Genomic DNA, 25,769 nt, shown 5'->3' with positions numbered 1-25,769 from the left:
TAAGGAATTTCTCAATAGCCAGGTAAGGGAATAAACTAAAACAGTAATTTTCCATACAAATTATTATTGATTATGAGTAAATTTATTTTCAGAAAAGCATATGTTATATTATGTATTACGAATGAAATGTACGATTGGGAAAATACTGCTATGATGATTAAAATGTATATGTATGTATGAAATGTAAGTAATTCACGATTTTAGAATATGAAGTACGACTTTTAACAGCATATCTATGGCATGAATATTATTTTATGTGAAATGTATTATGATGTGAAAGATTTTACGAACAAAGCATGATTTCAGGTATTATAAAAATATGAGTTATGTTGTGATGGTTTTGACGATTATATGATAAATGATGTATTTTCAGAATATATATACCAGAAACAATTTTTGCACGAGACCATATATTTATGTTATCGGCACGATGTCATATTTATGTTATTGGCACGAGGCCATGTATTTATGTTATCGGCACGAGACCGTATTTATGTTATCGGCACGAGGCCGTATTTATGTTATTGGCGCGAGGCCACGTATTTATGTTTTCTGCACGATGCCGTAATTACTATATTTTCGGCACGAGGTCGTAATGATGTTATATGCATGATCATGTATTATATGTTATCACCACCAGGATGTTAGTTTAGTTCAGTTCAGGGGCTCGGTACCGTAGCTATATGTGTAGATCAAATATCTATGACAGATTAGTGCTAACCATCCCACGAGGGGATGGGAGATGGATAGTCGATGTGGCTTTCAGTAGAGTGTGGACATCCACCTGGCAGTCCGGACCAGGGTGTGGCGGGCTCATTGTACTTACAGACATATTTGATTCGGCAGTGGTCGGCCAGCCATTGTCGGGTCTCGCCTTCGGGCTGCACAACCCGTCATGGGAGGTAATACATGACACCAGCTAACTAGTCATCCTGGGTTTGTTTTCAGTACTACAGTTATAACAGATGATTATATGTATGTTATGATTCATTAATAGATGTGAAAATATATGTTTACCTAGTACGATATGATGATGTTTATAAAATTATGAAATGTACTGTATACGTACAAATGCATTAAATATTCATGTTGCCACACAACTGTATTTAGTTTATTTTCCCTTACTGAGAATTGTCTCACCCCCAAATTTAATTAATTTTTCAAGAGCCCCTGAGAGACCGACGGGTCAGGGCCGCCGTTGAGCTAGTGAGATTACCCTGTGAGAAAGGTAAGATTTTGTAATAGCGTCAGAATTATTTTGTGTTTGACCCTAGAGACATTTTAATGTATGTGAGGATGTACAAAATGCTCTGGTATTATGTTTTATGATTGGATGTTTGAGATTTTATGTTTATAGCTGCTAGGTTTTCCGCTGTATTTGACAGGTGTCCCCGCTACCCACGGGTTCGGGTTGACCATTTTATTTATTATGTGATATTTTATGTTAAGAAATTGAGGGACGTTACAAGAACTCATCTACCACACACTAAGAGGTGTCTCGCCCCATCCTGAATATTAACTTTTCAGGTCCTCTAGGAAGTCGAGCCTAAGAGCTCTAAGGCAAGACTTAAACGATCACACCGAGGGTGAGTGTGAGCGGGATACTGTATGGTTTATGCTAGATGTTTTTTGATATTTAGGGTGGTCATATGTATTATTTTGGGATTGGTAGATGTCCTGGTTTGGTTAGTACTCTGGTAGGTATGATATTAGGAAAAATATTTGCTTCTGTTGTTTGTTTAATTCTGTTATGGACAGTGATACCTTGAACCCCATTGGGTTCTTTATGATATGACAATCGTGGTATCGGGGCATGTATGTGTTGATGGTAGTTATGATATGGCATTCTGAGTATTTATGCATATGATATGTTGAAATTTTTTAGGGTCGTGATAAGTGATACCAGAACATATATTTGATGGTGTCGTTAATCATATTATTTGGTTGTTTTAAATTTTCGAGTCCTTTCTGAATCACTTTGTCAAAATAAAATCCTTCAAGTTAATTAACATAGACATTGCCATAAATGTGATTTTTGCTCATATAATCCTCAAATTATCTCCTTAACTTACAAGGTGAGGAGAATTTACATGACACTCGTGTGGCATTTCTCAAGCCACTCCGGCACTCTTGATTTGAGGCCGACACCCATCGGCCCACTCTCTATATAAACTTAACCCTGCCAAGCCATTTCCGAGTTTGCCTTCCTCGATCCATCTCTCTTCTTTATTGTGAGCACAGCACAATATTAGTCATGAGGGAGGCCGCCGTGACGGGCACCCTCCGGCCGGAGAAAGGCTCCGCCGCTGGAGTGCAGCTGCCGGAGGGTCCGCAGGAGCCAATGGAGTTTCTGTCGAGATCGTGGAGCGCGTCCGCCGTGGAAGTCTCAAAAGCCCTCACTCCTCGCCTTTCCATGATTTCAAAGGCAGTAGCGGCAGCGGCAGCAGCGAGGGCCTCCGGCGGCGCCACCGCCATACGGGAACATACTACCGGCAAACGGGATGAGGAACCCACGGCGGTTTCTGGCAATCCCTTCGCTTTTGCTTCTTCTGCTACCTCCCAGCTCGTCCTTGAACGCATTATGTCTCAATCGGTGAGCCAGAAAGAGAGAGAGAGATATTAAAGTAATTAAATTGTTTGCTGATGGGTTTTTTGGGAATAATTGGCAGGAAGTATCTCCATTAACGTCAGGGAGGCTTTCTCACAGTAGCGGACCTTTGAATGGCTGTACCTCCCTTGCAGAAACAGACAGCCCCCCTGTTTCTCCCTCTGAAGAGCTCGACGACGTCGTCAAGGTTTTTGTTTTTTCTTAAATGCCAATTTTCTTTTTCCCCCTTATCTGGAAATTGCAGTCTTCATGTCGAGAAATTGATGATCCTCCATGATCTATTCAGATTTAAATCATAATAATAATAGTTAGAGTGACGGAGAATTGAAGAGACTGTAACTCAGATTCTCACTTCTAAAATAAATAATGCTGGTCTGAAAACCGTACGGATTTTTCGTCTGAATCCAGTACATAAATAATCGTACGTGGAGAAATTATAGGTTTCGAAATATCTAATCGAGTACATAATTAGGATCCCGCTAGGGAGAAAAAAATTAAAAGTAATTTTTTTGTAAATATTCTCTTTTTTTAATTTTATATAATATTCTTATAAGTAGCTGTAATTAAGCATAGTTTTTTTAAATAGGGCTGATTAATTTAATGGGTTAGATTGGTACCGGGCCCTTTTTCAGTTCAGCTGATATCACTAAATAGGATATGGACCAAATCATAATAGATCTATATAGACTCGAGTAACTCAAACGTTTTACTTGGTTAAACTTGGACAAATTAATAGATTTTTAAAAGAAAGCATGTTTTACCATGCATGTGATACTTCTACTCAGCAAACTCTCAATGCTTCTTGGTGCGCCATCGTGAGTTTGAGGGGGATGTTAGATAATATATATTTCACTAGGGGCATTTTAGTCTATATACATATATTAAGTTTAGGTTTATATTATTATATATTTTGTCTTTGCATTAAGGCTCTGCAATACAGTTGAAGGATAGTCTCCGTGCAGCTCCTCCCTCTCTCCCTCCCTCTTTGCAATTCCCTTCTCTCTCTTTTGTATTGAATCTTGATTGTGAATGTTAACCATGGATACTTAACCTGATTGTTTTAATATGTTTATAGAATAAAAAAAATATTATAAATATTATCCACATTATTTATTGTTATTTTTCTTTTACAATAGTTATCTTATAGATTACAATATGCCAACTCACATATTTATAATATTGTCTTTGATGATTATAATAACTAGCATGTGCACGTAGTCACATACATAATGTTGACATCATCGTTTCAATCATGACTTCGACCCATTGATCCGATGGGTTCAAGTTTTAAATTCAGTCTTAAATTTAAATTTTGAGAAAGATTAAAAAGCATGGGATGAGAAATGGTAACCTTTTTTGTATTTTCAAAGTCCATGTGAGCTTCCAATCGGATCAAGAAAAATTAAGCTTATTGAGATATGATGAGTAATGACAAATGAGGTAATGATTACGGAATATTTTGGAATCTCAAATTTTTTACATAATTTTTTAATAAAAGTATAAATTGTAACTGTGAACATAGCTAGCATGCATCCTTGTTCATTTTAGAAAAAGGAGTATGCACCAAGCGTGCATTTTTTCTATTAATCTACATTTTTCTATCCTTCCGTCCGTGCGCATGTTAACAGCTGCGCGTTCTTAATCATCGTAACTTGTAATCCGTACCCTCATGCAGCTCATTCGCGCAAACAACACTCCACAACCCTACTACGGCGCCGTGCGAGGAGGCGCCGGGGGCGGAAGCGGCGGAGGAAAGAAGGTCGGGAGGTGGCTGAAAGACAGGAGAGAGAAGAAAAAAGAGGAGACCAGGGCCCACAATGCCCAACTCCATGCCACCGTGTCCGTGGCCGGAGTAGCTGCGGCAGTGGCCGCCATGGCCGCCGCCACGGCGGCGTCATCAGCGACCGGGAAGGATGAGCATATGGCAAAGACGGACATGGCGGTGGCGTCGGCTGCAACGCTGGTGGCGGCGCAGTGCGTGGAGGCGGCGGAGACCATGGGAGCCGAGCGCGACCACCTTGCCTCTGTTGTTAGCTCCGCCGTGAATGTTAGCTCTTACGGTGACATTATGACTCTCACGGCTGCCGCTGCTACCGGTACGTAATTTAATCTTTACCCTCAAAGTCTTTTTATTTTTCTTTTTTTTTTTTGGGGGGGGGGGGGGGGGGCGGGCGGGCGCTTTAAATTATACATACGATGAGTTCTGTTGAATTTCATATTAAAGGTTTATAATTAATTTCGTTGCATGCAGCTCTCCGTGGGGCAGCCACGTTGAAGGCAAGAGCGCTGAAGGAAGTGCTGAACGTAGCGGCCGTGCTCCCGGTGGAGAGAGGAACCGGAGTGGGGATCGGCGGCAATGACAGTAGCATCGGCGGCGAGACCGTGCCAGCCGAGGATTTTCTTGGTGTTTGTAACCAAGAAGTCCTTGCCAGGGGTCGCGAGCTTCTCAAACGTACCCGAAAAGGTTAAAATTGATGTCATTTAATCTCCAGTAATTAATATAGGCCAATTAAGGTTTAATATTGTGATGGGGCGTACGTGCAGGTGATCTTCACTGGAAAATTGTTTGCGTCTGTATAAACAGAACAGGGAAGGTGGGTTTTGCTTGTGGGACAAAACGTAGCCTTAATTAATATATTGTTTTGTATGTTTCCAAGTTATGGCGACGGATGCTGTTGCTGTTTCAGCTTATGAATACCATCCACTTAAATTTTCTGCTGCTGTTTTTGGCAGGTGATGCTGAAGATGAAGAGCAGGCATGTCGGAGGGACCATCACCAAAAAGAAAAAGAGTAAGTGGAGCTCACGTCTTTTTCCATATTCCTCTCTCCCCAAAATTTCCATCGCAGCCCCACTTGATTGGACATGTCGCGACCTAGCATGCATGCTCCCTGCATCGATCAAAGGCAGGCAGGGCGCCATGCTTATACGCCAATCCTATCACTTCAAATATTCTATATATGTTGTTTCTAGATGAAAAATGCTAGCCTTTTCGGGTTCGTATTCTGAGAAGCCTCTTAAGTAAGACACGACTGGGTAAGATATAGACTCCACACCTGACTTGGGCCCCGTACATGATCCTATATCTTGCCGGGACGCCTGTAACCCTAGAAATCCTAATGCATTTTTGTTCTGGAAATAGCTAGATAACTAAATAAAAATAAGGTACCAAAGGAGGGGGGTTTGGATATTTAACTTGTTGGATTTGGGATGGTGTTGCAGATGAGGTCTTGGAGGTTTGCAAGGACGTGGCGGCATGGCCAGGAAGGCACTTGTTTGAGGGCGGAGAGCAGCGGCGATACTTTGGGTTGAAGACGGAGGAGCGTGGGATGGTAGAGTTTGAGTGCAGGAGCCAGAACGAGTATGATCTCTGGACCCAGGGTGTTTCCAGGCTTCTCTCTATTGCCGCTGAAAGGAAAAACCACAAAATGAACTGGTTTTAGAAATTAGCTATGAAGCTAATTAATTAACTGCATGTTTGGGAATGGATGGATGGAACTGCATGCATGCTGCATACTGTTCAAGCTCACACGACGAGAGGGTTAAATGTAAACCAACACAAAAAAGAATGCTTCTCTTTCCGATGTGGAATTGGAGCTCATAGGAAAATTAACTCCAGTAATTAGAATATGCACATTATTTGCCCAGGTCTGAGGAGAAAATATTATCGTGTTTGGATTAAGCTTCTAATCCATTTAATGCAAGAAAATGAGATTTTTGGGGTTCACTCCAAACGTAGAAGGAAAATAAAATAATCAGGCGTTGGTACTCACTCATACAGGGCCAGGAAGGAATAGAATATTCTCATGATTTGAGATTCTCATCCGGGCAACTTCTGATGAAATGTTTTAAAAGCTGCATCAAAATTAGTGATTTTAAAGCCCATTTTGACTTTTCAGATTTTTAAAAATATAATTTAACTATTTTGAGCCTTTTGGCTTTGGAAAAATCATTTTAGGGGTTATTTAAGATTTTTCTCTATGTTCCACAATTAGTTCCATCTAATGTCTTTCTAACCCCAGTAGAATACATTGGATATGTATGTACTTCCCCTCTCACCTTTGTTTTGAATTCTCTCGTCCCTCACCTCCAATATGCGAGCCTTCATTCCTAATAAAGTATTTACAAATGAAATCAGAGGTAAAATTGAAAAAGAATTACAAAATACAATCTAATTATTAGAACTCATAGTTCAAATTAATTTGGAACTTCAAAAAACACAAAGAAAATAAAAATTAAGAAAAAAGCATACATCGGTTGTGGATCTCCTTCGAGCTTGCTAAGGTGGAAGGGCACCTTTGGTTTGAATGTGTGCCCCCTTGGCAGCCATGTAGCAACCATGAACATTTTCTCTCTCTCTCTCTCTCTCTCTCTCTCTCTCTCTCTCTCTCTCTCTCTCTACACTTAATTCTTTTTAGATTTTCAAAAATATTTAAAAGTATTTTGAACCTTTTGTATTGGAAAAAAACCATCTTAGGGGGTTATTTAAGATTTTTGTCTTTGTTTAACAAGTGGTTCCATCTAAAGTCTTTCTTACCCATGTGGGATACCTTTGATGTGCGCTTCCCCTCCCACCGTGGTTATGAGTTCTCTCCCTCCTTATCTCCCATATGCAAGCTTTCATTTCCAATAACATGTTTACAAATGAAATAAGAGATAAAATTGAAAAAAAATAATTACAAAATACAATCTACACATGCAGTCTAGTTATTACAACTCATATCTAGTTCAAATTAATTTGGAACTTCAAAAGACACAAAGAAAAATGAAAAAAATAACCCAAAAAAAAAAAGACATAGACCTATCGTAGTTCTCCTCCGAGCAAGTTAAGGTGGAAAGGTGCCTTTGGTTTGAATGCGTGCTGCATTGACAGCCACATGGCGATTATGAACTGTCGTATAGCAATTACTGTTAGAGATTTATACTAAAAGACATGCTTTATGTAATTGGTTTTAATATTTATTAATAACTACTGTTAGAGATTTATACTGAAAGACATGCTTTATGTAATCGGTTTTATTATTTATTGATAACTTCAGTTATTCCATTTTAATGAGAATCTTTGTGAACAATATTTGTCTGACATTATTTATTTAATGATTATGCATGTGTGTCTTTTATTTTATATAGTAGGTGATCTAGTGTGCAGAGTACGGCTTATACACAGAAGATTAGATTATCAGTTCTTATAAAATATAAGCTTTTTGTTCACAATTTTAAATGAAATTGGACACACCATTAGTAGGATTGTAGCACAAGGTTTTAATAGGTCTCTCTTGACTATTGGGAATGGTACAGTTCCAACTCCTTGTATTAGAACACTTTGTGTGTATTAAACAGGACTGTCTTGGAGTAATTGTTTTTATACTGATTATAAAAAATAATTAATACCTCATGGTTATTATAAGTGGTTGTGCTCTTAATCCTAATATGATTATTGGACACGTGCATATAGTATTTATTACTTTAATTCATAGAAGAGTGAGATTCTTTATGGGTCAAAATACTCAGTGAGTTGGGTGATGACATTATGTGTATGATGAACATTAATTATTGATAGAATCCACATCATGGTATCGAGATTGACGATACCCCCTTAAGAAAGCTTATAAGTTTTGATTGTATTAAATCCTATAGGTGGATTTTGAATCCAGCACATCAAATAAGTTAAGTGAAAGGTCTCAAGGAATTAATATGTCAATTAATTACATTTTCAATAATTTAATTTAATGGATGGGTATCTATAATCTTTACGTGGGAAGATAAATAAGTATTTAATAATTGGAGCTTAAAATTTAAATTTTGAATATGACAGGGAGTGCAATTATAATTCTTTAGTGGTATGAATTATAATTAACATAATTAAGGTTGAATTTGGGTCAGATTATGAATTCTTAATTATGTGGGAAGCTCAAGTCATATTTTTCCAAAGGTCCTTATTGTAGCCTATATACACGCGCTCCATTCAGTAGCTAGGAGTGATGAGCAAACTCTCATAGTGATAGACGTTTTCATAAGAGAATAAGACCCTAACACCCACTTACGAGCTTACTCTCTCAGGAGTAAGGCGTGTTCAAGGAATACAGTAGAAGATTTTTGGTTGTTTTCAAGAGCTCGTTTTCGTATTTTCATATTCGGGATCAAACCAGACAAATCTCGCAGGTATAATCCTAATCACATAATTAGGGATTGCATGATCTAATATTTTTTTTTTGTTATCCGTATGCACTACAACCGGATCTTAGGGCTATTCTGCAAGTCCCTTCAGCTACGACATTTGATCTCTCTCTCTCTCTCTCTCTCTCTCTCTCTCTCTCTCTCTCTCTCTCTCTCTCTCTCAGACACACACACACACACACACGCATTAAGGAAGTCTTTGCCATTTGGACAAGACTACCCTCCCTTAAGGCACAATAATTTCAAATAACATACACAAACTATAAGGGTAGAATTGGAAATTCATAAATTAAGAAATGCCATGCAATAATAGCTAGCAAGGGCAAGAATATTAGAAACTCATCAAGTGTACAATAGTTAAACAAAGAATGATGCAGGTTGGCATTTAGTGGGAAATTGGGAATATACTAAGAATAACATGCATAGAAGGTTTGAGGGGAATCTATTAGGAAAGGAAGATGACAATGTGTGCAAATTGTATGCATATATAAATTTTGAATCAACTAGTTGTATTCAAGAGCAAGTACACAAGGATTTGGAGGTAGTTGCATTATGGAGTGACTATACAAGGCCTGTAATGTGCTAGTTTGATCCTTAACACAGTGGCTTTTAAGAATTTTTTTTAGAGCATTGAAAAAAGAAGCAAATTTTCTTGGACCATGTTAGAGTGATTCCCCATTAAACAAAGGGATCTAGTAAATAAAAATTGAATCACACTAATCTCCCATAAGAATGTTGATCTTCTCAATTATCAATTGGAAATCATGCACTAGAACAACAATGAAGTTTGAATATTCCTCCGAAAAATCAAGATTCACATTCAATTGCCTGGTATCCTCAATGTAGGTTAGCTTGCAGCATTGTAAACTTATAAACCACTAAGTGATGACTTGTAAGTGCAATCAATAGCTCAATGAGGGTCACTATAGAAAAATTGACTATTAGTAATTGATCAAAACCATCACTAATAGTTAGTAGTAATGATTTCTATAATGAAAAAAAATGGTCATTAAAAAGTCATCTCTATTGTCTAGTAGTGATGATTTCCAAAATGCATCATTGATAGTCAACTAGTAGTGATGAATGCAAATTGTCATTAACACATTATATAAAATCACCACTAGTCAACATTTTGAAACTAAGAACATTCGCCACTGCTTGTATAAATTATATATACGATTATCTTACTATTTTACTATGATTCTGAAACAACTGAAATAATCATAACGTTGTATAAACTAATCTAAGTAAACTGTAATAACTGATAATCTGAGATAACTGAATAACTAAATTATCTAAATAACTGAAATATCTTATTAACTCAAATAATTGAATATAATGGTTCTGAAATCTGCATATTAGGGTATTCTGAAAATGCTGCAAAGTATAAGTTTTTGTACGTATACTGTAAATCATGGTATTCTAAAAAGTGTATAAACTATATATCATGATACTATAGAAACTACACAAACGTAATTCTGTAAAAAGTTGTGTAAAACTCTGTACTATATCAATATTATCACGCCACACAACTAAAACTCATTAAACATAATTTGTAAAACCTTGCATATTCCTGCTCTGATTACTCATGAACATATACTATATTTTACTGGTAATAATCTCTACTTTAACTAGCATAACACCTTATCTGATCACTGAAAAGCCCATATTACAATTGGTCCTATATCCGCAGGGTTCCTTGTTAACCACCCTGAAAACAGCATTCTCCATAACAAAATTTTGGTATTTCTTTGTGTGGGTTACATTTCTTATAACTATTGTAAATTTAAATTCCAAATAAAAAACCTTACCTTGAAATTGGAATAGAATTCAAATCACTTCCACCAACGATCCACTCTGGTAGGTTTGCAAAGAACTTTCCCAAGAGCGTCGTGGTGACCTCAGATTGTTGATCTGGAGAGAAACAGGGCCAGAATCGAAGAGAGAAAGGGAGAGGTACATTTAGAGAGAGAGAAAGGGAAACTTCTATGCCAAAATTCTACAAAAATATGATTTTAAGAATACTTATAGCCCCGGATTCGTCTACGAGACACGTCATCTCGTCAATGAGTCCCTGAAGAAAGTTCGTCGACGGATTTGAACCCTTCGTCGACGAATTTCAAATTGCCAAAAACCCCCCCTCTCGGTATCTTCTCGTCAACAATACATGTTCTCGTCGATGAGACTCTCATGTGTTCTCATCAATGAATCCTCTATGTTCATCGACAAGGCCGTAATTAATTTCCTGGGTTATTACATTCTCTCCTCCGTATAAAATTTTGTCCTTGAAATTTACTATCTATGATGAACACCATCCCATAGAGACGAACGGTCTACTTATTTTATTACTTACCCTCACTTATGGCATAGGAATACCGTGGTTACATTCAAAGTTCTAGGAGATTACAACTATAAAAGAAAATTTCTCCAAAACCAAAATACTACCTATCCTATACTCTACATTACAATTACACTGTACTAAACAAAATAAAATTTATCATTACTTTAACTTACACATCACTCCTGTAACCCACTAAACAGGTGGGGGTATTTCTGTCTGATTTCATCTTCAAGTTCCCAAGAAACTTCTTCTACCGCGTGATTCCTTCAAAGGACTTTTACTAGTGATATCTTTTTACTGCGCAAATCCTGATCTTTTCTATCTAAGATCTGTTCCTGGCTTCCTCATATGCTAGAGCATCATTGGATTCTAATTTTGCATAACTAATAATATAGGAAGGATCTAAAACGTATTTCCTTAACATAGAAACATGAAATACATCATGTATTTTGAATAGAGCTGTTGGTAAAGTTAGTCGATAGGCAACTGGCCCAATTTTCTTAAGTATCTCAAATGAGCCAATAAACCTAGGGCTCAACTTATCCTTCTTTCTAAACCTCATGACTCCCTTCAATGGTGCTATTTTCAAGAACATATGGTCCCCCAATTCAAATTTCAATTCCCGGCGGCGAGTATCTTTGTAAATTTTCTGCCGACTCTGTGCTACACTAATTCTATTTTGAATAAGTCGAAATTTATCATACACTTGTTGCACTATTTATGGCCCCAAAATTCACCTCTCACCTAGCTCACTCCAGTATAAAGGAGAATGGCACTTCCTACCATAAAGCGCTTCATAAGGTGTCATGCCTATACTAACCTGATAGTTGTTGTTGTAGGCAAATTTCACTAGTGGCAAATACTGGATCCAGCTACCCCCAAAATTTAATACACATGCTCATAACATATCCTCGAGTATCTGAATTGTTCTCTCTGTGTGACCATCTGTTTGAGGATGAAAAACAATGCTAAATTCTAACTGAGACCCCAAAGCCTCGTGCAAGCTTTTCTAGAACCATGATGTAAAGCGTGGGTCACGGTCTGAGACTATAGATACTGGCACTCCATGGGGTCCAACAGTCTCTTGAATGTAGATCTATGCTAATTTGTTCATAGGGTAGCTAACTTTAATAGGTAGAAAATGAGCTGTTTTCATCAGCTTGTCCACAACTACCTAAATGGCATTCTGTCCATGTGGCACCGGCAGTAGCCCAGTAACAAAATCCATGGATATGTGATCCCACTTCCACTCAGGAATATAGAGTGGTTGCAACTATCCTATCGGCTTTTGGTGCTCAGCCTTAACCTGCTGGCATGTCAAGCACTGCTGCACAAATTTTGCAATCTCTCTCTTCATACCACTCCACCAGAAATACTCTCACAGATCCCTATACATTTTCGTACTGCCGGGATGAACTATGTATAGAGATATGTGAGCCTCCTCTAGAATCATTCTCCTAATATCATCATTCGTAGGCATGCACAATATGGTGCGAAATATTTGAGACCCATCGTCAGAAATTCTAAATTCCTCTCCTTGACCATTTTGTACCCGGGCTATTACCTCTGCTAATTCTAAATCATTCCCCTGAGCAGTTTTAATCCTTTCATATAGCGTAGGCTAAATTACAATACTGGCAATAAATACCTGCGGATCATCCTCCACTAACTCCACGCCGAGCCTCTCCAAGTCCATCTGAATTGGGTGCTGAATTGCCACTGCTAATTGTGTTGTATCCCCTGATTTACGACTCAGTGCATCAGCCACCACATTTGCTTTACCTAGGTGGTAGCTAATGGTGCAATCATAATCCTTGATAAATTCTAACCATCTCCTTTACCGCATATTCAACTCTTTTTGTGTAAAGAAGTATTTTAAACTCTTATGATTAGAAAATATTTCATATCTCTCACCATACAAGTAGTGCCTCCAAATCTTCAATACGCATATCACTGCAGCCAATTCCAGATCATGGGTAGAGTAATTCTTTTCATACTCTTTCAACTTCCTGGAAGCATATGCTATCACCTTACCATGCTGTATCAATACACAGCTAAGCCATTTCAAAGACGCATCACTGTAAATTACATAACCATCACCTCCTGATGGAATCGTCAATACTGGTGCAGTGACAAGCCGCTGCTTTAATTCCTAAAAACTTTGCTCACATTCTTCATCATATGCAAATCTTGTATTTTTCCTGGTCAACCATATGACAGGCCTTGATAAGGCTAAAAACCCCTCAACAAATCGACGATAATAGCCTACCAGTCCTAAGAAACTTCTAATTTCCTGAACGTTCTTTAGCCTAGCCCAATTCACTACCGTGTCAATTTTATTGGGATCCATGGAAATACCATCCCCTAAGATCACATGACCCAGAAACAACACTTTCTCTATCCAAAATTCACATTTACTAATTGGCATACAACTTCTTCTCCTTAAGCGTCTACAGTACCTGCCTCAAGTGCACCTCATGATCCTCAAAATTCTTTGAGTAAACCAGTATATCATCAATAAAAACCACTACAAACTGGTATAAATACTGGTGAAAAAGTCTATTCATCAAGTCCATGAACACAGTTAGGGCATTCGTCAAACCAAATGGCATAACAAGAAATTCATAGTGCCCATACCTGGTCCTGAAGGTTGTCTTCAAAATGTCCTCTCCTTTTACCCTCACTTAATGATAACCTGATCTGAGGTCGATCTTGAAATACACTCGTGTACCCTGGAGCTGATCAAACAAATCGTCTATACGGGGTAGAGAATATATGTTCCTAATAGTGACCTTGTTTATCTCCTTGTAATTAATACACATCCTCATAGACTCATCTTTCTTCTTTACGAACAACACAGGAGCTCCCCATAGCGATACACAGGGTCATATAAATCTCTTCTCCAGCAAGTCTTGCAACTGATCCTTTAATTCTCCCAATTCAGTTGGAGTCATACGGTAAGGAACCTTATAGATCGGCGCTGCCCCTAGAGGTAAATCTATAGCAAATCTACCTCACGTTCAGGAGGCAACTCAGGTAGCTCTTCTAGAAAAATATCTAGAAATTCCCTTACCACTGGTGTACTATCATCTTTCGATTCATTTCTTGACACCTCCTTTGTAAAAGTCATAAACCCCCGACTTCCGTCCAGAAGCAGTCTGCTCACCTGCATGGCTGACACTAATTACAATGAAGCACATACATGTGAACCAATAAATTTGAATTCTTGCTCACTAGGGGGTCTAAAAATTACTTCTTTCTGATGACAATCAATACTAGCATGATTAACTGCTAACCAATCCATACCTAGTATTACATCAAACTCACACATATCTAATACGATCAAGTCAGCTGGTAACACTCTCCCCTAAATTTTTATTGGATAACCCCTAAGCACTCATTGACAACACACCATTGACCCTAACGGTGTAGCTACTGACAATTCCACATCTAAATATTGGGTCTCATATCCAGATAATTTGACATAGGTCCCAGAGATAAAGGAATGAGTAGCACCTGAATCAAATAAAACAAATAAATTGATATGATAGAACAGTAAAAATACTTGTCACTACATCTGGAGCAGTCTCAGCATCACCCGACGTCAAAGTATAAACCCTCATCAAGGCTATATTCCTTTGCTGGCCACCACGTGGTTTTTAATAACCTCCTCGATAGGGTCTAGGAGCTGGGACCTGGGTCTGTTGTCCTGGACATGCTATGTCATGTGGTCGGATCTCCCACAACGATAGCAAACATCTCTCCCTACCCGGCACTCCCCCAAATGTCATCTCCCACATATTTGACATACTAGGAAGGTCTGCATACCCTAATTCTCACAAGGTCCTGTCATCTAGCTCTGATCTCCCCTTTCACGGCCTCCTCTCCATGGCCCTCAACTGGACCCTACCTGAAAACTCTAAGGTGTGGGCCTCTTTCTCTGACTCTGAGCTTCAATACCCCTTTTTATGCCACTCTCAATAATCGTAGCCCTATCTATGACCTCTATAAAAGTCTGAGCCCAAAAACCAATCGTCTGCTCAGGTAAGTTCTGCCTCAACCCTTTTTCAAACTTCCTTACCTTTTTCTCTTCATCTGGTGCCAAATGCGGGGATAATCGTGACAACTTAATAAATTGAGTTGCATACTGAGATACTGTCATCTGCCCCTGAACTAGGTGCATAAACTCTACTGCCTTCGCACTCCGAATGATAGCACGGAAATATCGCTCGAAGAATAGCTTCTTAAATCAATCACACGTCACCGGCACTGGATCCAGCCTCTGCTCTTCAATTAGTCGCGCTGACCTCCACCAACGTTTCACTTCTCCTATCAGTTTAAACACTCCAAATACCACCTTCTATTCATCCGCACATGGAAGCACTACTAGCATCTCCTCAATGTCCTTGACCCAATTTTTTGCCATAATTGGATCAGCTCCTCTAGCAAAAGATGAGGGCTTCATCTGCGTAAACTGCTTGATCGTGCAGCTACACTTCCCAGAGCCCTTGGCCATTTCAGCCATTACCTGCTGGGTAACACTGCATAATACTGCATCAGTATTTGCACCAACCAAGCTGCATGATCCTGGTCTATCTCCCCTAGCTTTCGTACCACTGTTTCCTAGGTCTATCCTGAAAGTAAAGAACACACTTTAAATACCTATCTCCCATGCAAAAACTCATTCCATTTTATTCAACTGAAATACTATATCCACGGTTAACTACCCTCCCTAACCTAAATTCAAAATCCAATTCTACAATTTAGACACACGACCTGACAATAGTTTACTATGACTTTCCAAAAATCATCACCCTAAGAAAGACACAGAAACCACCGCGGAAATCCTGTACCTATACCACTAAAAAAAACCTCAATCCTTTCCTATACTCTGGTATTGCTTCTGCTGCACTCTAAAGTCTATAGAACCTAGCAACTTAGGCTCTGATACTAAACGGTGACGACCTAATTTAATAAAGATTTTTTTTCCTTACATATATATTGTGAACTTCCATTGCTTTGACACCTATTATTATAAGTCAACTGACATCTCGTCCAGATAAGACCTATAGAAACTGTGCTACAACAAACAACCTAAGCAGCGAGAAGCTGAATTCATAAAACCATAACCATATAAATACATTACAATACCAGAGTGTTTGAACAATTTCCTAAACATACATACACAACTGCTCCCAGAAATACTCTCAACTGAAACCAGGGCTATACAAAATAACCTCCCAAAAATACTCACCCTACTGATGGGCAGTATAGTAGCCCCTTCTATTTGCAAGTCTGATCTGCTTGCCTAACTGGTTCACCTGAAAAATGTTAAATCATTGCGATCAGACAACGCTCAATAAGATGAAATATGTTATCACCAGTGTGTGGTCGATGAGTTACATATTTATAGAATCTGATTTAGAAATACCATCGATAATAGAAACTGAGAAAGCATGTATCAATAATGTACACTATAGATTATACCTATGTTACTTAACATAACTGTTCTTATAAATTTTCTGTTCATAATACTTCTAATATTCATAGTTACATCTACCGTCTCTATAAATTTGAGTATACATATAATAACTGAGAAAATTTCCCTGGATAGATAACTATATGTCATGATTTAACCCCTCATGACAGGGTTGTGCGGCCTGTAGGCAGGACCTATCATGTCTGGTAGATCAAGGTAAGTCAATTGGACTCTGAAAGTCAAATCAGCCTCCTCAACCCTTATCTGAAGGAGAGCCTATCCACAACATAGGCACGATCGACTACTGAATACCACATATTATCTGAGAAATGTGGTTGCACTCTGAACTGAATGTAGTTATGGTATCGTACTCTGTAAATTGATTTGTAATGGTCCATCAGGGTCTGATACTACATAACACTTATATATATATATATATATATACAATTATCTTACTCTTTTACCATGATTCTGATACAACTGAAATAACCATAACATTGTATAAACTAATCTGAGTAAACTATAATAATTGATTATCTGAGATAACTGAATAACTGAATTGTATGAATAACTGAAATATCATATAAACTGAAATAACTGAATATAATGGTTCTAAAATCTACATATCAGGGTACTCTGAAAATGCTATAAAGTATAGGTCTTTGTACGTATACTGAAAATCATGGTATTCTGAAAAGTGTATAAACTGCATATTATGATACTGTAGAAACTACACAAACGTAATTCTGTAAAATTTATGTAAAACTCTATACTATATCAATATTCTCATGCCACACAACTAAAACTCATTAAACATAATTTGTAAAACCTTGTATATTCCTGCTTTGATTACTTATGAACATATACTATATTTTACTAGTAATAATCTCTACTTTAACTAGCATGATATATTTCCCTTACCTGATCACTGAAAGGCCCCTATTACAACTGGTCCTATATCCGCAGGGTTCCTTGTTAAACACCCTGAAAATAACATTCCCCAGAACAAAACTTCAGTATTTTTCTGTATACTTCATTTCTTATAACTATGGTAAATCCAAATTCCGAATTAAAAGTCTTACCCTGAAATTGGGATGGAATTCAAATCACTTCCACCAATGATCCACTCTGGTAGGTTTGCAGAGAACTTTCCCAGGAGCGTCGTGGTGGCCTCAAATCATCAATTCGGAGAGAAATGGGGCCGAAATCGAAGAGAGAAGGGGAGAGGGACGTTTAGAGAGAGAGAGAGAGAGAGAGAGGGAAACTCCTGCGCCAAAATTCTGTAAAAATCCAATTTTAAGAATACTTATAGCCCCGAATTCATCGACAAGACATGTCATCTCGTCGACAAGTCTCTGAAGAAAGTTCGTCGGCGGACCTAAACCCTTCGTCGACAAATTTCAGACTGCCAAAAACCCCCCTCTCGGTATCTTCTCATCGATGATACATGTCCTTATCAACGAGACTCTTATGTGTTCTTGTCGACGAATCCCCCGTGTTCGTCGACGAGGCCCTAATTAATTTCCTAGGTTATTACACCTTAGGTCCTTGCACATGCACATAAGATGTCCCAAAAAACACATATATTATCAGGAGAATTGATTGAAGTAAAAGTGGACTTATAGGGTAAAATCAGTGAGGCTTCGGGTGACCAAATAGTTATATTCAAAAAGCTTCAGGCAACAAAACCATTGACCAGTCAAAGTTTTGACTTGATTTTGGGCGATTGAACTAAAAGGAACATAGCATCCCCAGTCAACCCGACTCACTCTAAAATTGAACAGGTCAGAAGTTATCCCAAGTATAGGAGTTCAGTCGTGTAATAATTAGCCCAAAGGCTAGATCGTCTCCTCAGTGAATGCAGTCCTTTGTATATACTTTGTGTCATGTCATATATGTTGCATCCATCTCTTCGATTAATTATAGTTAATTGTGAATTTTTTATTTTCATTACTGTTTAAATACGCATGTGTGATTAATTGTAAATACATTGTTTCCATCATTGGTTGAATAAAATGTGGATGAATGTAGAGTAGAGGGTTAAGAAAAAAAAGATGATTTCACACACTCTCATAGCTTTATACTCGGGCTTTCCCTATTACGATTAGAAAGTAGTGTAATAGTGCCAGTTCCCATGTGGCAGGGCCTATGGGGACCTGCGAACCACTCCGCTTAATCAAACTTTGTCTGGACCTCTGTGAGGGAGGATGGAGCTTCAATCTAGGGACCTTTTTTCAATAGGGATTAAAGCCTAAACACACAGTATTTATCCAAAATCCTTCTTTTGGGATAGAGTTGCAAAGAACCATGTATGTATACCTACCCTGGGTTTGGGACCGAAGCCACATCCTTCTCCACATGTTGTAATCCATGTTCTTTGTACATATGTTAGGAAAATGCTTTGTGTTGTGTACATCCTGCATCCATGTTAAACATTCATACTATTTGGCCAATATTTCGAGAAAAGTCTAATTCATTTATGAAAAAATCAAATTTTATCTCCCAATGTACCCTGCCATGAGGAAAATGGATCATTCTTGGGATCATTAATGGATATGGTTTTTCCCGGAACTCTAACCGAATGATTATTTAGATTGCATTGCATGCATCCATGCATAATCTATGCATGAGATTTCCTCTCTAATGGGTAGGTAATCATGTTCCAACTTCCTATCAGGTGAAATCAAAATTCAGAATTTCAAATTTGAGCCCACCTCTGCCTACCCTTAAACCACCAGAAGTAGAACAAAAGTCATGGCAGAGCAATTAGAAAGCCAGGTTCTGGGCATAAAGCAAGGATAGGAAAAGTTGAGTAGCCAGATGAAAAGGATACTGGATTTTCTATTAGATAGTGCAGGAGCAGGATAATGAAGCTGACATGGATCCTATCCACGCTCTGGGGTTCACCCCGATCCAGGGGCAAACATTGGCACAACCTCCAGTGACCATAGAAAACTCCCTGCCAAATAGTGCTTCATTCATTCCTATTGCACCAATGCCAGGAGTTCCAGCAATCAGAGTACCCCCGATAATGATGATAGATGTGGGGGTAAGCAGAATCGCAACCGAGCGTTATTGTGATGTGCTTGAAGAATGGTTAAAAGCCATTAAAGGATATAATTCATTTGGTTCTATTAACCCGGCAGACCTCTGCCTAGTACTGAAAGTGGTCCTACCACCAAAGTTTAGAGTACTGGATTTTGAAATGTTTGATGGGGCCCAGTGCCCACAAGCTCACCTTTGATTGTATTGCCAAGCAATGATAGCCTACTATGATGATGAGAAGTTGATGATGCACTACTTCCAAAGTAATCTAACCGGTACGATAGCCAGATGGTATATCCACCAAGATAAGGCGTAGATTTGCACATAGGGAGATCTGGCAAATGCTTTCGTAGCTCAATACCGTCATGTTATAGAAATGGTGCTAGATCAAATGGCCCTACTAGAGATTGAAAAAGGGCCCATAGAGACATTTAGAGAATGCGCCTACGGGTGGAGAGACATGAAAATCCAAGTAAACCCCCCGGTAAGTGATCGGAAAGCCATCACCTTGTTTGCGAGTACACTAAAAAACCCCTACCATGGAAATCTTCGGGGAGAAACTCCCCATGATTTCATGGATATTGTGGCCATAGGAGGGAGGATTGAGGCCGACATCAATGTAGGTCTTGTCGAGGATGATAATGTTGAGATTGGTCCGAGCAAGAAGTGGACTAACAAGAAGAAAGACAAGGAATCCCACATGATTCAAGGGCGTTATTAACAAGGTAGATGGAATAGGGGTTCAAGGAGAAATTTTGTTATCAAACCCACCATTAATTAGGTAGTGCATACAAGCACAAGACCCCAACTCATTCCATCCGCGCCTACGCTCGCTCAGCAAAATGTTTAGACGCAGGGAAGGGTTCCTAATAGGATCAAGCCAATTTATGTATTCTATTCAGAATTGTTCCCCCAATTGCTTAAAAGAAAGCTTATCTCATTCATCCCCAAAGTAGCTGTATGACATCCCATACCACACTGGTATGACCCCGAATGCTCGCTACACATATCATTCTAATTCACTCGACCACACCATTGACCGACGTTGGACATTTAAGCACTGGGTACAATCACTGAGGGGTGTCGGTTGTTTGGATTTTGATGATAAATAGTCAAGAATTCAGAATAATCCTCTACCCAATCATAGGAAAGGAAATGATTAGCATTTCGGAAGGAGCCAAAGCCAAGCAGAAAGAGAGTATCAGCCATAGATCCAAGAATAGCTTGAAGAGAGGGGTTTACCTTTTTACAACAGGAGCGGAAATACAAAATTGACAGATTATTGACTATCTAATCCACTTCATATGGTGCTTTTGTCTTCTTTATTTCTTTACTTTTCATTTTCTCTTTGTAATTCTTTGACATTTTCGTCTTAGAGAATTTCATCCCCATCAATGAAATGAAGTTATGCACTTTTGTATATCATTTGCATCATGAGTTCAATTGCAAAGTTTTGTTTGTTAGTGTTTCATGTGGGAATAAGGAAAGTAACATTGCCAATATTCACAAGCCAAGAAGAGATGTTAATTTTGAAAATTTGACCCAAAGGTGAAAGAAGAGGAAGATGGAATAATTGTCCTTACCCCATTGAATTTGAATGTTATGAAGGAGTATTTTACTCTTGAAGAAACTCAACAAAATGAATGTGTTCTTCCAACAATTTCATGTCAGTTCATTACTTTTGTTTTAATCAAATGACAAATGGTCATCCTTGGCCAACTAGTTTTCCCAAAAAGAACCAAATATTGAATTTTCATTTGTTAAACCCTTTAACAGTCATTTTCCAAAATTTAACTGGGTTTGGGATTGCAAAGGTTTAACAGATCATAGAAGATAGAAATTAGTTACCCAAAGTGACAGTAGACCATTTTTCGGCTACCAAGAAAGAAAAGTTGAGAAAAAAAAAACCCCCTTGCTAACCCTATTGAGCTTGAAATATTCAATTCCTCATTTGAGCTATCAAAGGATCACACCCCACATTAGGGCAGTTTCAAAAAGATTTCATCCCAAAAAGAGTGCAAATGGAAGCAAAGTTGATATTCCTTTACGAAAAGAAAAACAAAAGACGCAGTAAAAAATAAAATGCACAAAGAAAAAAATAAAGAAAGAAACATGGGACATAGTTCATAAGTGATCTTTGATTAATGACTACCCTTTTAACATTCAACAAATTTTGAGCCATATTGTACCATTTCCTCTTATGACCTGTACCCCGAAGCCTACACTACAATCCAAAGGAAAGACTTGACCAGATTAGTATACATATTATTGTCTCAAATGAATTGTTAGACTTAATGTTGAGTTTGAATTATGTAATGACCTGATCCTGAAAAGGTACGTAGGCAACTTGTTCAAAAGGAAAAGTTCGGTCAAAATCTTGCAAAAGTCTCACCACAAATTGGGGCGGAAAACGCCATTATGGGTTGGGATTTTTAAGCCTTAGTTTCTTTTTTCTTCTAGAAACCTATGTCCCTAAGCCTACGTTTTGTCCCGAGTCTTAAAGACCATCTTGAGATCAAAACATGGGTTAAACTGGACTAAACTAGGGGCAATAGTTAAGCAAATGAAGATTCCCCAGTAGTTGCATGGCAAAACAAGACATGGGAAAAGAAGCGCTCTTGGTAAAACTAGGGCAGTTGGTAAAAGGTGAAAATCAGCTATTCTTCCTGATGGATTAAAATCGATGTCATATGGCTTTTGAATATTGGCTTAAAAATTTAAAAATTGGTAAAACATGTAAACTTGGTAAAACATCTATTTTTTCATATGACCTCTTGATTAAGCAAATTGATGTCCTGAATGCATGATCATTCATTACGCCAAAAGAGGTTTCAGCTCATATAAACGTTCCCTATTTGAAGCGGCATTTTGAACATAGAAAAACATTCATTCTGTGCTGATTGATATCCAAAATTCATGACCATTCATACTAAAATCCTATCATCCTTAAAAAAGCTCCAAAAGTGGATTGAGTAGTTAAAAAAGTATCCCGCAAAGCTCGATGATTTTTTGGGAGCCAATTCAGAGACTTGCTTAAATAGAATTTAAAAATATGGCCAAGGATAGTTACAAGTAAATGAAACTAGGGCAAATTATGGGTTGAACTTCACTATATCCAGTCCCAGTGCCGTCACATCAGAGTAAATTTCAAAAACATGGTCAAGAGCGGTTACGAAAGTATTTAACTAGGGCAAATTTTCATGTTAAGTTTCATTATAGTCAATCTTGGTGTTTGTACATCAGTGTAAAAGTTGAAAGCTTGGCCAAGATCCATGACAAATGAATGTAATTGGGGAAAATGATAGGAAGAATCTTTAATAAGGACCCTCATGTTGGATTGGAATTTGAAAAATGGCCAACCTTAAAGTTGGGATTGTCGATTACAGGCACATTAGGAGAATAAAGTTCATGCATCAATATGCATAAAAAAGAAAATACAAACTACATGCACATCATCTCATACGTATGATAACATATCCCTGCATTATAGCATCACAATTTGCAACACACATATATATAGCAATAGAGCATCATTCATTCATACTTGTCTTATTGAATAAGCTTCTGAACATCCTTATTGCATCCTTAACTAAGTAATTTTTGAAATTAGGGCAACTGACCCCAGGTACAAATTGACACACTTTGGAACTGGGGCAGTTGACCCCAGGCACAGATTGATATGCTTTGAAACCAGGGCAGTTGACCCCAGGCACAAACATTTGCTTTGAAACTAGGGCAGTTGACCCAGGAGAAAATTAACCCATTTGTTTTAACATCTGAGCAATCCTTGAGATTTTCGAGAGCTTACACTCGAATGATCATTTTGAATCTCAAGATTCTACACTTGATAGTTTCGAGATCCTACACTCGAATGATCATTCTGACTCTCAAGATTCTACACTTGAGATTTTCGTGATCCTACACTCGAATGATCATTTTGACAATCAAGCTTCTACACTTAAGACTTTCAAGATTCTACCCTTAAGATTTTCAAGATCCTACACTCGAATGATTATTTTGACTCTCACGATTATACAATTGAGTAGTCTTAGGGATCATACACCCGAGTTTTCATCTGACTCTCAAGATTCTACACTTGATACTTTTAAGATTCTACACTTGAGATTTTCAAGATCGTACACTCGAATGATTATTTTAACTCTCATGATTCTACGCTTGAGTAGTCTTCCGGATTATACACCCGAGTTTTCATCAAACTCTCGAAATCCTACATTTGAGAAGTCGTCAAGATCCTACACTCAAGCAATTTGTAAACTCTCAGAATCCTACATCTAAGAAGTCCTCGAGATCCTACATCCGAGTAGACACCAAAAACCTCGGGATCCTACACTCAAGCAATCAACAGACTCTTGGAATTGTACATCTAAGAAGTTCTCAAGATCCTACACTCGAACAATCGGTAGACTCTCTGAATCCTACATCTGAAAAGTCCTTGAGATCCTACACTTGAGTAATCAACAAACTCTCGGAATCCTACATCTGAGAAGTCCTCAAAATCCTACACTCGAGCAATCAGCAGACTCTCAGAATCCTATATCTGAAAAGTCCTCGAGATCCTACACTCGAGCAATCAGCAAACTCTTAGAATCCTACATCTAAGAAGTCTTTGAGATCTTACACTTAAGCAATCTACAGACTCTATGAATCCTACATCTGAGAAATCCTTGAGATCCTGCACTTGAGCAATCAACACACTCTTAGAATCCTACATTTGAGAATTCCTCGAGATCCTACACTTAAGCAATCAACAGACTCAAGATCTTAGACCTGAGTAGTCGAACATGCAAAGGACCTCAAGACCCTACACCAGATTGATCATCCCCAGCGAAGCAACTATATTTCAAAGACTCAGAGTCTTATACCTGAGTACTCGAGCAGCCAAAGGATCTCAGGACCCTACACCCGATTGATCATCCCCAATAAAGTAACCATTTTTCTAGGATTCAATACCCTAGACCTGAATACTCGTCTTCTGAAGGATCTCGAGATCTTGCACCCAATCAATCATCCCCAGTAAAGCAACCATTTTTCAAAGACTCGGGTTCCTATACCGGAGTACTTGAGCAGCCATAGAATTCAAGACCCTACACCTTATTAATCTAAAGGCTTGAACCAATTATAATAGGTGTCTTTTATCTTTACAGGCTTGTTACTACAAATAACGTAGGAGAGTTCCTACTGTTACATTAAAGCAACGAAGCCTACAAAGAAGGACGGCTGTCGGCACCCCAAATTTAACCAAGCAGCTTGGAGTAGACCTAATGCAATAAGAATTGACTTGAATCCCGAGAATGGGAGGATTTGATTGAATTCTGGTGAATTCTTAAATCCCAGTGAATACTTGAGTTCCGGTGAATTTTAATCAAGCCCTAGTATTTTAATTGAGTCTCGGTGAATTTTAATTGAATCCAGGTGAATTGTAACTAAGTCTCGGTAGTTTCTAGTCAGGTTCGGGTCCCCCGATGTTTGGAAATTAAGTCTTTTTGAAAAAATTGCAAAAAGAGAAATACATAAAATACAAAATAGAAAAAATACCAAGCAAATATAAAAAATACCATGAAATAAAAATCTAATCCAGCATCACCCACAGAGCCTTCAACAAAAATGGCATGTGCGTAGTTGGTTACATGATTCCTCCCAAGAATAGAGGAGTAGGCAGGGGAGAGAGTAAAAATCTGGTATAACTATTTGCCAGCCAATCCACCACCTAGACTCCCTATAAATAGGGAGTCTCTACTCAGCTTTGTAGGCATGATTCATCTAACCATCCTCGTTGTCTCTATCTTTTTTCTCTTGCAAACCCATCCTCGCCCCACTCAGCTCCATCTCCGCCTAGCTTTCATCGCACAACCACCATCTCCCTCTCTCTCTCTCTCTCTCTCTCTCTCTCTCTCTCTCTCTCTCTCTCTCGTAGCATCTAGGGGTGAGCAAACAGTCGGTTCAGCCAAATTCGGGTAATTAATCGAATTAACCGAAAAATTCGGTTAAATAAAAGCATTAACCGAACCGACTGAATTGGTCGTGGAAATCAAACCGAAACTGACCGAATTACCCGAACGGGTAATTCGGTTAACCGATTTTAATCGATTTTATTTAAAA

At 38.3% G+C, this 25,769-nt stretch overlaps 1 protein-coding gene across 1 annotated transcript; it reads left to right on the top strand.

Annotated features, from left to right (window-relative positions):
- The first annotated feature begins 2,201 nt into the window (after positions 1-2,201).
- Positions 2,202-6,082, top strand: LOC131155523 (VAN3-binding protein-like). The gene is made up of 7 exons (XM_058108729.1): positions 2,202-2,593; positions 2,670-2,795; positions 4,284-4,704; positions 4,860-5,072; positions 5,153-5,202; positions 5,342-5,399; positions 5,830-6,082. The coding sequence occupies exons 1-7, from the start codon at positions 2,255-2,257 to the stop codon at positions 6,048-6,050; spliced, it is 1,428 nt and encodes a 475-aa protein (XP_057964712.1). The 5' UTR covers positions 2,202-2,254; the 3' UTR covers positions 6,051-6,082.
- Positions 6,083-25,769: the final 19,687 nt, after the last annotated feature.

Source organism: Malania oleifera, chromosome 5 (genome assembly GCF_029873635.1).
Source record: "Malania oleifera isolate guangnan ecotype guangnan chromosome 5, ASM2987363v1, whole genome shotgun sequence".
Lineage (NCBI taxonomy): Eukaryota > Viridiplantae > Streptophyta > Magnoliopsida > Santalales > Ximeniaceae > Malania > Malania oleifera.
This window is presented reverse-complemented; position numbering and strand designations above follow the sequence as displayed.